The sequence below is a fragment of the Cricetulus griseus genome, chromosome 4 (genome assembly GCF_003668045.3).
Source record: "Cricetulus griseus strain 17A/GY chromosome 4, alternate assembly CriGri-PICRH-1.0, whole genome shotgun sequence".
Taxonomy (NCBI): Eukaryota; Metazoa; Chordata; class Mammalia; order Rodentia; family Cricetidae; genus Cricetulus; species Cricetulus griseus.
Genome location: NC_048597.1, coordinates 171,337,898 through 171,351,914, shown reverse-complemented (window position 1 = coordinate 171,351,914; position 14,017 = coordinate 171,337,898). Strand labels below are relative to the sequence as shown.

General features: G+C 36.5%; 1 protein-coding gene across 6 annotated transcripts in view; it reads right to left on the bottom strand.

Moving 5' to 3' along the window:
* Nucleotides 1-14,017, bottom strand: part of Myo9a (myosin IXA) — a 178,756-nt gene that overhangs the window by 124,394 nt on the left and 40,345 nt on the right. For 5 of the 6 annotated variants that reach the window (XM_027414855.2, XM_027414857.2, XM_027414860.2 and 2 more), the window contains 3 exons: nucleotides 12,181-12,280; nucleotides 10,504-10,560; nucleotides 3,266-3,363 (listed from right to left, as the gene is read on the bottom strand). In XM_027414855.2, coding sequence (XP_027270656.1) covers nucleotides 3,266-3,363; nucleotides 10,504-10,560; nucleotides 12,181-12,280 — 255 coding nt within the window. The remainder of the gene's footprint in view (nucleotides 1-3,265; nucleotides 3,364-10,503; nucleotides 10,561-12,180; nucleotides 12,281-14,017) is intronic. The other variant, XM_027414858.2, reaches the window with a different exon arrangement.

Below are 14,017 nucleotides of genomic sequence, written 5' to 3'. Positions count from 1 at the left end.
CTGGACATATACTTTTCATTCAAAACTAATTGCTCAGGCTAGAGAGATGGCTCAGCAGTTAAGAAGACTTAAGTTCAATTCCCAGAACCTACATGATGGCTTGCAACCATCTGTAACTCCAGTTCCAGAGGTTCTGATGTCTTCTTCTGGCCTCCATTGGCACCAGACATGCACATGGTGCAGACATACATGCAGGCAAACCACCACCATATACACACATAAAAATAAAATTTAAAACCAATTTTAAAAGTAAACCCTCCACATGTACATTATATCATCAACCCTAGATAACTCAGGAACCATACTTTCACTTGAATCTTGAACAACTTTTATCAAAATACTGTTTGTCTTATTTAAAATAAATCACCCTAGATTCAACGTGTTGTCCTTCTCTTTACAAAAAGTTTACTGAATTAATAACTCAAACTCCTTGTCTTCACTTTTGCTATTCCTATTCACTACCATTTAACATCTTTTGCAATGTTATATGTCTTAGAAGTAACCAAGAACTTCTTACACACACACATACACAAACACAATTTTTTAAAGCCCTTCAAAAGATGCTGGAGAGATGGCTAGCTCATCACTTAAGACCACTAACTACTCTTGAAAAGGACACAAATTCAATTCCCAGCACTCACATCAGCTGGCTCACAAAAGCCTGAAACTCCAACTCCAGGAAAATCAGTCACCCTCTTCCGGCCTCCATGGAAACTGTACTCTTGAGTACAAATCCATACACAGACATATACACAAGATTAAAAATAAAGTATAAAATAAAAATAAAGAATTTTTAAATACCTTAAATGCACATATCTAGATGCTTTATTGACTTACTACTTCCTTAGGATAAATCTAACCTATTATGAAAACTTAACCATGTGTCTTCTTACATTTTCCTATAATTAAGAATTTGTAATATCTGAAATATGACTTGGCAAATTAGGAAATATCCTATTAAAACAAACATATTGTTTCAAAACCAAATATATATTTCAACAGGTATTTAATCAATATCTAATTCATGAGTATGCTTTTTTGTCTGTTAATTTAAAATTAGAAAATACAAGTCAATTCCAAAGGAATAATTCATAAAAGCATTCTAAGGGGGGAAAAAAAAGAAAACTAAGCAGGATAGTGGTAGTGCACACCTTTAATTCCAGCACTCTCAGCACTCGGGAGGGAGGGACAGGGAGTTTCTCTATGAGTTTGAGGACAGGCTCCAAAGCTACAGAGAAAGCCTGTCTTGAAAAACCAAAAAAAAAAAAAAAAAAGAGGGGGGATGACCCACTTTTCATATTTTTGTTTCAAAAATTGTCACATTAATGTTTACATGAATATCATACAATTTATTGTTTTATGTGCATAGGTATTTTACCTACAAGTTTGTCTATTCAACACATTCATGTAGCACCTGTGAAGGCCAAAAGAGGGCAGCAAACCCCCTGGTAGTGCAGGCCATATGGGTGTTGGGAACTGAACAGCCTCATGTACATTAGCCAGTGTTATTAACCAATTCACAGGTGTCCTTTCTTATTTCTCTCCACCTTGGGAATATATTGAGGTAAGGTCTCTTGCTAAACCAGAACTTGTCATTTTTTCCATTTTGGCTGTTGAGATTCCCATCTTTGCTTCCTATCCACTGGGATCAAAGAGAGGCCAACATGCCACCAAGCTTTTCCGATGTGCGTTCTGAGGATCTGAACTCCACCCCTCATTTATTCACATTAAGCGTTTCATCCAATGAGCCATCTTCTCTAGTTCTTTTTAAATGTTTACATTTCCATTTTGTATATATTAGCATGTATAAAGGCTATGTGGGGGGGGTTGTTTTGGTTTGGTTTTTGTTTGTTGACAGTACTGCTGTTAGGAATTGAGTTTATGGTTTTGTGTATGCAAGGCAAGTGCTCTATCATGGGAGCTACGTCCACAGATCAAAATTAATACAAGAGCACACATACAAATATGCTTGTAATGTTGTATTTTACACATAGACATGCATGACTTAACACTAAAGATCACTGATATGGAAAATGAAAGACTGTGTAAAAAAAAAAAAAAAAAGTAACAGTTTTTAAGTTATGACCATGGATAGGTTTTCAGGAAGCTTCATGAAATCCCCAAACCATATGCAAATGCTTATGGATATACATTTTACCAAGGTATTTTAGCTTCCAGCAGCTTCTCAAAGACTATATAGTTTTAAAAAGGGGGGAGGAAACACTCAAATCTTAATATAACTAAAGCAATAATGATACCATTTATAAAACTTTTAAAAGAATCAAGGAAAGTGACATGACTATTATGGTGATAGCCAACTGTTTTCTGATGGGATCTAAGACCTGCTCTACAAGAAGGAATATGCAACTGTGGTCAAAAGTTGAGGAGACTAAGGAGGTCATGGGCCCCAGTAGAAGGACCCACTACTGTTATTTTGCTAAAGATATTCTGTCAAACTGCCTTCTAAATATTTATGTTTATACCCATATATTAGGGCTGCCCCCAACCCTGGTCAAAAAAAAAAAGGGTTCTTTTTGCAGTGGGCATTCCATACAGAGACTTATAACTGGCCCAACTACTGAGTAATCTGTCCTAAATGAGACTTCTGTATAAATCGCACAACATTCAGAAAATGCCACAGAAGGCAGGGCCAAAGAATGGAGAAGAATGCTCCAAAAGCTGCCTTCTGGACATGCATGGACACTGAATTTACCAACTCACAGAATCTATAGTAACCTGCAAAAGAACTACAAAATCAAGCCAGTGAATAATCACAGCATGCCTAAGGGAGGGATTCATGAGGTTCCATCCATGGCAGTGGAGCTGTTGGCAACTGATGGCCACTGGAGAAGACAAAGTCCATTTTTATTCATGGATATGGCTGCAGGTAGGCTCCATGTTTATGCAAGCAACACTAATTCTATTCAGTGGGTTATAGGAGGAAGCTTGAGATAGACATGATAAAGATACATTGCATAAAAGTATGAAACTGTCAAAGAATTAAAATGTTTTTAAAGCCGGGTGTTGGTGGTGCACGCCTTTAATCCCAGCACTCAGGAGGCAGAGGCAGGTGGATCTCTGTGAGTTCGAGGCCAGCCTGGTCTACAGAGTAACTGCTAGGACAGTCTTCAAAGCAATACAGAGAAACCCTGTCTCAGGAAAAAAAAGTTTTTAAAGTAACTAAGAGAAATGTTTGACACATCATGTTTTATTTTCTATTGGAAATACAAAACTACAGTAAATGAATAAAATTTTTAAAACTCACTGTCTTCGTGTCTTGGGAAGAAATCCTACCATTTCCATGGCCAATTGTAAGCGCTCAAAATCATGCCTCAAATCTTCTCCCTCCACTGTGAAGCAATCCTGTTTAAGACAAGAGGTGGGAAAAAACACATCAAGATTACCTATTAAAAAACAATGTAAGTCATTCATTAATTTAAGTAGGCCCCTGTGTAAATGATTAGAACTAGAATATATACACACAGACTCATTAAGCCTCTTATCTGAGTACAGATAAGCAAAGTAAACATATCTACCCAATATTAACAGTACCTTTTTTTCTCCCCTTAACAATCACCAGCACAGGATCTCAAAATGGATAAGGTAGAAAGCTAGTAGCATTTCTGAAATATGTGGATACCACGTTTGATTTTTACTTGCACTAAAAAGCTTTAGAGATTTAAAACATAAGAGAGTTCAAGTCCATAAGTAGATGTTAATTTATTCAACCAAATTTTAAAAAGTGTCTATCATATGTAAGGCCTTGAATTAAAAACATACAAATACGCACAACAAAATGATAACAAATAGTATGCAGTTGAGAAGTGAAACCTAGATTTATAAAATATAAACAAGTTGGTGTTATAGTAGGTATATAAAGAAAAGAGTAGCAAAACCAAATAAATATACAAATCAGTGTTCAACCAGAAAAAAGGATTATGTCAAAATAGAAGACCCCTCAAAAATTACATGTCACATAAATCAATAAAAGTAATTACTGAAGGACTAGAAAGACCACTCAGCTCTTAAGAATACTTGCTGCGCTTCAAGAAGACCCAAGTTAGTTCCTAGCACTGACATTAGGTATCAAACAATCACCAATAACTACAGTGCCAAGGTATCTAATGTCCCCTTCTGGCCTTCATGGGCAGAGACACATATGTGGCATACATCTGACACGGAATGTTCTTCTGTATAGGTTTGTCTTATTGGTCGATGAATAAAACACTTACTAGCCAGGCAGAATGATAGGTAGGACTAGGAGACAGAGAAGATTCTGGGAAGTGTAGGCAGGGAGGAGTTGTCATGTGATCTCAAGTGACATAGCTGGGCAGAAACTGCCACTAGATAACCAAAGAGGTCTGGAGGGCTATACCGACAGGCAGGAAGTGACGTAGCTGGGCAGAATCAGTATATAAGCAGGGACAAACAGGAAATCACTCTCTTCTCTACATAGAGGCAGAGTCAGTCATCATGTAGGACACTAGACATGTCTCCAGACATTTCTCCAGTAAGATAAGACCATGTGGAAATACTTAAGACATAGACATAGGTTAGTAATTAAGACAAAGCTACCCATTAAGAAGCCCCAGTCAATGGCCAACAGTGTTATAATTAATATAGTGCCTTGTGTGTTATTTGGGGGCTGAAGCGGCGGTGGGGCCTAGCGCCGGGCCAAGGAAACCTCACGTTACATACATCCACATACACACACACACACACACAAAATAATAATAATAATAATAATAATAATAATAATAATAATAAAATAAAAAATAAAAATTAATTGCTGAGGGATAGCAAGATAATTCAGTGGGAAAAGTACCTATTGTTCAAGCCTGACAAAGCTGAGTTCAATCCCCAGAAAGTACGGGAAGGAGGAAAAAGAGAACTGATGGCTCCAAGAAGTTGTCCTCTGACCCCCACACATATGCCTGACAGTTTCATGGAGTGCTTGCTACTCTTGCAGATGACTGGAGTTCAGTTCCCAGCACTCACATTGGACAGCTCACAATGGACTGTAACTCCAGCTCCGGGGAATCTTCCAACTTAAGCAAGTATTCACATCACAAACAGAAGACACACATACACACACATACACATAAATAAAAATAAAATAAATCTCATAAAAGTTAAAAAAAAAAATAGGGCTGGAGAGAGATGCCTCAGCAGTTAAGAGCACTAACTGTTCTTCCAGAGGTCCTGAGTTCAGTTCCCAGCAACCACATGGTGGCTCACAATCATCTTGAATGAGATCTGGTGACCTCTGCTGGCATGCAGGCAGAAGACTATAAACATAATAAATAAATAAAATCTTTAAAAAAAAATATTATATATTTATTTTTCATCTAGACATGGTAGCATATTCCTATAATCCCACTACTCCAAATGCAGAGACTGGAGAATGACAAACTCTGTGCCATCCTGGACTGCAGATCAATATCCCATCATAAAAACATCAAACAAAACAATTAACCAATGAATGTTTTTTTAGTGTAACCTTTGCATTTCAGTTCACAAAATAGTCAGCAATAACATCATATATACAATCTATTTACATAGTCACACACCACTTTATAGTGAGATTGTCAAAAAACATCTCAAACTTCAACTTACTTTTTAATGCCTATTTTCCTAGGGACAAAAGAGCTGATCTGTTTTATTCACCACAAACTGCAAGCATCAAGTCAATGCCAAGATTAAATTACTAAAGTAATGTGGAGGAAAGGGTTGAAAATAAAAACAGAAACTACCAAATAATCAGACCCTGACTACTTAGAACCTGATTCAAGTAACCCCATGATGTCTTATGAAAATATTTAAAGTCTAACTCCTAATGATCTATGCTACCTTACCACAAATAGCCAATATGAAGTCAACAGATGCATATAAATTTACTACTTAACAAAATAGTGAAATAAGTGTCAATTTACTAACATTATAGGACCTACATTCTCAGAGGAGAGTTATCTTGCAGAGACTGTCTCTTACAGCAATGTCAATTTCCTGAATAAATATTTTCTATGTCTGTTATGGTCTATAAATACTTTCACTCCCAGAACTTCATGCACAACTGCTGAATTGCATACTGAATTGAGTAACCTTAAAAAATAAAGTGCTTCTTCATTTTTAAAGTATTTACAGAGTAAACTTACATGTTTATTAAAAACTTACTAGATACTATAATTTCATGATTACATCTTGAAATAAAGTCTACAATTCAGGATTTGAGTTTATAATGCTAACATTTTTTAGTTCTCCATGTAGAAAGGCACATATGCACACTCTGAAAGTTTAAATTTGCTGCAAAGAAACACACCTATAAGATTTTCTGAGTACAAAATTTTGTAAATAACTTTTAGATACATTCTATACAAATGTCAATGTCTTCCCAAAATAACTGTTTTAAGTAATTTTCTTTGGCCTACAATAAAGTCATTTGTTTGTGCTTTGTTGTTTATAAGCAAACAGTGCGTGTTTTCTATTATGGGGTTTCTACTTTTTAAACTTTAGATATATGTGTTTCATTCAGAATAACCTCAGAGGTTAGGTACCTACTAAGGACCAGGCAATGGTAGGGGGGGGTTCTTCCAAGGAAGGAAAACCAGAACATAATGTTATAAAGAAGTAACAGAGAAACTAGAATAGGAGGATTAAATGGTGAGATAAACAGGAGGGCAGAGTAAAGGAGAGAAAATGGGAATGAACAACTAATACTAAAAGTCCTTTAAAATGCCATATGGAAACCTATTACCTGTATAAACTTCTTAAAACATATACATATGTGAAAGGAATTTAAATGGGAAAGAGTCACCACATAATGGGGGAGACAATGCCCCCAACTAGACATCTTTTTTAGGGTTTTTTTGTTTTGGTTTAGTTTCGGTTTTTCAAGACAGGGTTTCTCTGTGTAGCTTTGGAGCCTGTCCTGGAACTCACTCGGTAGCCCAGGCTAGCCTCGAACTCACAGAGATCCACCTACTCTGTCTCCCGAGTACTTGCATTAAAGGTGTGCACCATGCCGCCAGGCCCAAGTAGACATCTCGATGGCCAGCCAATCTAGCCTACTTGTAAATTGCAGGGCAAGTGAAAAGCACAGTCTTAAAATAAATAAACACAAATAAATGTAGACAGCACCTGAGAATGGTTCTCTGGCTTTCATACATGGGCACTACACACAAACAAATACGACAGGCACACATGCAAAAGAATAGGAAATTATAGCTACAAAATTCTTTTTTAAAAAGGTACTCTGATTCAAATGGCAGCAACTGCAGAAATGACATTTCCCCCCATCACTTAAGTGTTCTGTACGCTATCAAATTTTTTATGCATACTGTCAAGTGTAATACAAAATGTAAAGACCATTTTTGAAGGATTTCTTCTTCATGTTGTTGTTTGTTTGACTGCATGGTCTATGGGGGGAGGGGAGGTTGGGACGGGCCTTTTTTTTCTGAGAATTTCACTATGTAGCTAAGGTGGCCATAAACTTGCTAAGGAACACAGCTGATACTCCTGCCTCATCCTTTCTGAAGGCCAGATTAGAGGCCTGGAGCTCTTTTGGTCTTTTTGAGACAGAGTCTTGCTATATCACCCAAAGTGCAAGAATATAAGCACACTGAAGTGACCAATGCCAGTTGTTCTCTACAGGAATAAAAGGATTAAGTAAAAAAAAAAAAAAAAAAAAAAAAAAAAAAAAAAAAGAATTAAGTGACCTTCTGAAGGTCTCAAAATTAGTAAGTGAATGAACTAGTATTGGGTCAATCCAACAAACCTCAAATTCTTAGGCATTACTTTAACTTTGAACACAATCCACAGTTCCACAGCCAAGTCTGAACAAGTAATCAATCATAATTGCAGTGAGTTTGCAGTGGCCTACCTGCTTTCAAAAGAGGCATAATCAGATAGACCAAAATAACTTCTTTGGAGTAAAATAAATTATACTTTTTCTACTACAATTTATCAAGAACCTATAAACTGAAATGTCTATTTCCTAAAATATTAAATCTGAAACCAATTACTTCTTGATTATGAAATGGTAATATAACTAAATTTTGTCTGGAGGAAAAAACTAGCACCCACACATGCTGATGCTTCAAACTGTAGCATATGCAAATTTTGCAGTCAGTATTGTTTATAATAACATGAAATGCCATAATTATTTAAAGCAAGGATTAAGACGTTATATTTATAGGAAGAAAACTTAAGGACTTAACTATTAGTTAATAAACATAGCTTTCATCTTTTTATAAGTGACATAACTATAGACTGAAAGAAAAGCTTTTTGTCATTTTACAGTTGCAAGTTCATACTCACATAAAATAAATCACTGTTAAACATAGTCATTTTCTACTACATATGTCTTACATAAGTCAATTTAAAACCTCCAATAGTCTTTTTTAAGGTTTTCATTTCTGTGTAATGTCCATGCGCCTGTGTTTAGGTACATACACATGAATGTAGGGGCCTTCAGAAGCCAGAAGAGGACATGATCTCCTGAAACTAGAGTAACAAGTGCCAGATATGGATGCTAGGAATTAAGCCATGGTCCTCTGCAGCAGCACAAAAAGCTCCTTCCTGACCTCTGAACCATCTCTCTAGCTCTCTTATTTATAAGAATTTCAATAATTTAGCAGCAATTTTTAAGGCAAAAGTTTCATAGTTTCTCTTACTAGTTAAAAAAAAAAAATCAGAAGAAAAAAACCCAGATATTCATTATATGAAAAATTAACACCTAATACAGGGAGCATATATTTACACGTAGAAGTCAGAGGTTGACATCAGGTGTCATCTTCTATCACACTCCACCTCATCTATTTGTGACATCATTAAACTTGGAACTTACTGTTTCAGCTAGACTGTCTAGCCAGAGAGAACCTGGAGATCTGTCTTCTTAACACCTGATCTGCACCACACCCAGCTTTTATGTAGGTACTAATAATGCAAACTCGAGCATCCAGGCTTGTGCAAGAAGCATTTCCTCCTATGAGCTATGTTCACAGCTCCTATGTGCATATATGTGTGGATATGGGTGTATGTGCTCAGAGGCCAGAAGTGGCACCACATCACCTAGAGCTGGAGTTACAGACAAGTTGTAAGCCACTTGACATTAAGCTCTGGAAACCAAATTCCCATCTTCCAGAGAAGTAGCAAGTACTCTGAATCATTAAGCTACCTCTCTAGCTCCCTAAAAAGTAATTTTAAAAAGTAAGTGTCAAGCTAGGGATGAAGCTTAATGGTACAGAGTGTGGATAGCAGTCACACTGCACCAAAACAAAACAATAAAATCCACAAAGGAAAAAAAACGAGAGTTGAAATAGCCACTTCAATGCTAGGCAATCAAGGATGTAATCAATTTGCTGTTTATGAAAGTAAATGTTTAATGAAGACTAAACATCAGGCTTAATATAAAAAATAGTAAATTGGTCTATAAGCAACAAACTCTTAAGTGAATATTAGACATAAATTAGCAAAGGATAACCAGCCTACAGTCTATAACCCCAGGGAAGCTAGGTAACAAGGATGACCCTAAGAGAGACATATATGGATCCCCCTGGGAAGGGGAAATAGAGAAGATCTCCTGAGTAAATATGGAGCATGGTGGGGAGGGGGGAGGTGGGGGGGCAGGAGAGGGAGGGGAAGAGAACATAAGGGAACATGATGGTCCAGTTGGGAGAAGGACAGAGAGGGAGAGCAAGGAAAGAAATATCTTGATAGAGGAAGCCATTATAGGGTCAGTGAGAAACCTGGCACTAGGGAAATTCCCAGGAATACACAAGGATGACCCCAGCTAAGACTCTAAGAAATAGTGGAGAGTGTGCCCAAACTGGCCTTCCCCTATAATCAGATGAGGACTACCTTGTTATCATAGAACCTTCATCCACTAACTAATGGAAGCAAATGCAGAGATCCACAACTAGCCAGTAGGCTAAGCTCCCGAAGTCCAGTTGAAAAAAGGGAGGAGCGATAATATGAGCAAAGGGGTCAAGACCATGATAGGGAAACCCACAGAAACAGCTTACCTGAGCTAGTTGGTGCTCACTGACTCAGGACTGACAGCCAGGGAACCTACATAAGAAGTGAACTAGGCCCTCTCTAAATATGTAGCTTGGACAGTTTATGGGGCTGCTGGCAGTGGGACCAGGATCTATCCCTAGTGCATGAACTTGCCTTTTGGAGCCCATTCCCTATATACTGCCTTTCATCCCAGATACAAGGGGGAGGGCCTTTGGTCCTGCCTCAACATGATGTGACAGACTTTGTTGACTTCCCATGGGAGGCCTTACTCTCTCTGAGTGGATGGAGACTGAGGTGAGGGGAATGGGGGGGAGCAGGAGAAGGGGAGGGAGGGGGAACTGGGATTGGTACATAAAACAAAAAATAAGATTGTTTTAAAAAAAAAGTAACTAAAAATTAGTGATCCTGACTGATCAAGATGGATGTGAATAAGCAATGTGAAGTCCCTTTAACAGGAACAAAAAATATTTAGGTACTTGTACTGACCGGCTCAGAATCATAGCAATAATCATCCCAGCTCTGTCTGAGGGGTTTCTTTGTTATCTGAAAGTAAGGCACATTAGTTAGGCAGAAGTTATTAGGTAGGAATTATACTTCTGTTATGATCTGAGATGCAGTATCCAGAAAGAAAGACTACTGTCCAAAGAACAGTTATTTTTGCATGGCACCATATACTAATAAAAACTAAATAAATATTCAGATTCTAGGAGATCGTTTATTATTCTATTCAATTTACACATATCATTGCTCAGTGGTTCTGATAATTGTATTAAACATTAAGTTCCTTATCCTGTAAATACTGACACTATGTCTGTGTGCTATAGCCATTCATTATATAAAGACTCAGAACTACAAGATTCTGAGTCAATAAAAATTATCTTCTCATTTATAAGAGATTACCACCTGTTTAAAGAAAATAATCACTCAAGAGATGAATTAGTAATTTTTAAAAATATACTTAATTTTGTACAGTAAAAGTTTCTAGCATTCAAACAGAAAGTAATATAACTTCTAATTTATCAGTCTACTAAGACAAAGTTAATGTAGTTTATATTTATATGAAGTTTTAAAGTTAAAAAATATCAGGTAGAGTATACTGTACATTTGAGGAAAAGTCCATGGCATTACTATCATCATCTTTAATATATAATTTTGATGCACTCAAGCATAAATTATATGAAAAAATCCTCCTGAGGTTAATTTTCATTGCCATAAAGGCCTTTTCTCCATAAATATTATATTTTGCCTCAAAGATCCACCTGCCTCTGCCTCCTGAGTGCTGGGATTAAAGGTGTGTGCCACCACCACCCGGCTTGAATTCTAAATTTAAAAGAAAGATATATTCTCCAAAAAATTTGCCTTTGAGGAATTTCATATTGACACTTTGTTCTTTTTTTTTTTTTTTTTTTTTTTTTGAGACAGGGTTTCTCTGTGGCTTTGGAGGCTGTCCTGGAACTAGCTCTTGTAGTCCAGGCTGGCCTCAAACCCACAGAGATCCACCTGCCTCTGCCTCCCAAGTGCTGGGATTAAAGGCGTGTGCCACCAACGCCCAACTCTATTTTGTTTTTAACACAGAAACTCACAGGGTAGCACAAGTTGCCCTGGAATTGCCTCAAAATCATGGTATCCTCCTCCTGCCTCAGCTTCCCAAATTCTGCAATTACAGGAATGAGCCACTATGCTTGAGCTTCCAATAAAATGTTTAAGAGGGCTGTTCATTAAATTATACAGTAATATTCTATGTCAGTATCATAGCATGCAGACATGTGTGTACTAGACTGTAAAACATGCAAATCAAGTTTGAAGCAATCTCTTTGCAATAGGTAAGCATTAATTACCAGTTACACTTAACATCCTGGGGTATATAAAAGTCACAACAAAAAGGATGTAACATTTTTCTGATAAGAAAAGTACCATCAAACAGTTTAATATTCTTAAAAGAATCTCACAAAATGTATAGAAAACATATTTAATTTTTACCACCTATACAAAGGAAATACTCATTTTTAAATCTGGAAGTTACACCATTTAAACTTTAGACTAGCTAAATAAAGGCACTGCTGCTAAATTATCTGACTTGAAAAAAAAAAGCACTAAAAACTTTTTCAGTAACTAAAATCTAATTATTACCTACATTTCAAAATGCTTTTCATGAACTCTCACCTGATTGAGATAATGATACTCCTCAGGCTGTTTAAGGTGGAATGCTAACCTCTCTTCTTCACTTGCTCCTGCCAGGAGGTAATAGAATACATGATAGTTCCTGTTGGGAACAAAGCATATAATGAACATGACTAAACTGCTTAGTTTGTTTGTTTAGTTTTCTTCTTAAAGAACACATTACTTAGTAAAATGTTTGATTTAAGGCAAATGTTTGATTCATTTTTAAGGCAAAGTGACAAATTCAACGTTTAGTATGCTATAAAATAGAATGCAGACTACAAAAGGGGGAGCAGTAAAATGAGAAAATAGGGGCTTTCAAAAATTGTCTTCTCTAACACCAATGGGGGGGAAAAAATCACAAATTTGCCCGAATTACTTTTTCAGAGCTCCAAAATTAATCAAGAACTTGCAACTAATTAAATCCAGTGAGGTGTTTACCAACTGCACCTAACACTATATATAGAATACAAGAGTATATATACCTTTTCAAGTTGACATGAAACAAAGTAAAACAAGCCTGAACATAGTCAAATGAAATCTAACCACTGTGCAATGAAATTAAAATGAATGTTGGAAATTCACAAATTCAAAACTATGTGACCAGATGTGGAGGCTCATGATATAATCCCAGCACTCGGGAAGCTGAGACAGAGGACTGCTATGAACTCAAATCAAGCCTGTGCCAGACCAAAACCCCATGTTCCAAAAAACTAAAACAAATTGCCAAGGACAACAAAGAGGGAAAAAAGGAAGAAAGAAAAGCAAGGGTGTAAATGAACAAACTAAACCCAACAAGCAAAAGAAAAGCAATAACAAGCACTACAGAAGAAATAAATAGAATAGTGAGTAATATAGAGCACATCAATGAAATTTTAAAAACTGATTCTCTGAAAACATGTACAAAATTAACAATCTTTATTTCAACTGATAAAAACAGACTGGTTCAAAGTCAGGATTCAGAGAGGAGAAAAAGAAGAGGCAAACTTACAAAAGTGAGAAAGACTATGACATAGTTATCAAGTTAAGATAACCCACATAAAGTGAACAATTTCTAGAAAAATACAAGTTACCAAATTCAACTAAAAAACAAACTCCAAACAACTCTATAGCCACCAAAGTACTTAAGTTAGTAAACAAAACTTTTTCTGAATAAAAACACAGAACCAGATGACTATGCTGGTAAATTCTACCAGACAGTTAAGGTGACTCAATCTTTCAGAAGCTTTTCCAAGAAATTACAGCAAGGAATAGCTTTCATCTCATTCTAAGGAACTATAAATTAGACCAAAAAAGGAAAACCTTACAGCAATGGTTCTCAACCTTCCTAATGCTGAGAACCTTTATTACAGTTCCTCATGTTGTACTGACCCCCAAACATAAAATTATTTTCACTGCTACTTCATAACTGTAATTTTGTTACTGTTATGAATCATAATGCAAATATCTGTGTTTTCCAATGGTCTTGGGAAACCCCCGTGGATAGTCTTAGGTGACCCCTGTGAAAGGGTCATTTGACCCTCAAAGGGGTCATGCATATGACCCACGGTTTGAGAACCACCACCTTAAAGCATTATATGTTATGAATAGACAGAAAAAAATCCAAACTAAAATCACAGCAAACCAAATCCAGCAATACTACAGAGAATACATACACGCACCTGTCAAATAAAGCAATCAAAGTAACAAAACTCTGTAATGTCACTTCCAATTCATTCGATAACCCAAGAAATCACGATTATATCCCCATTATATGCTCAAAAAACCACACTGATTACTTATAGCGAGAACTGAGCCAGAGCTTTGTGCCTCCCTCTAGGTATTCAAACATCTCTAAAAA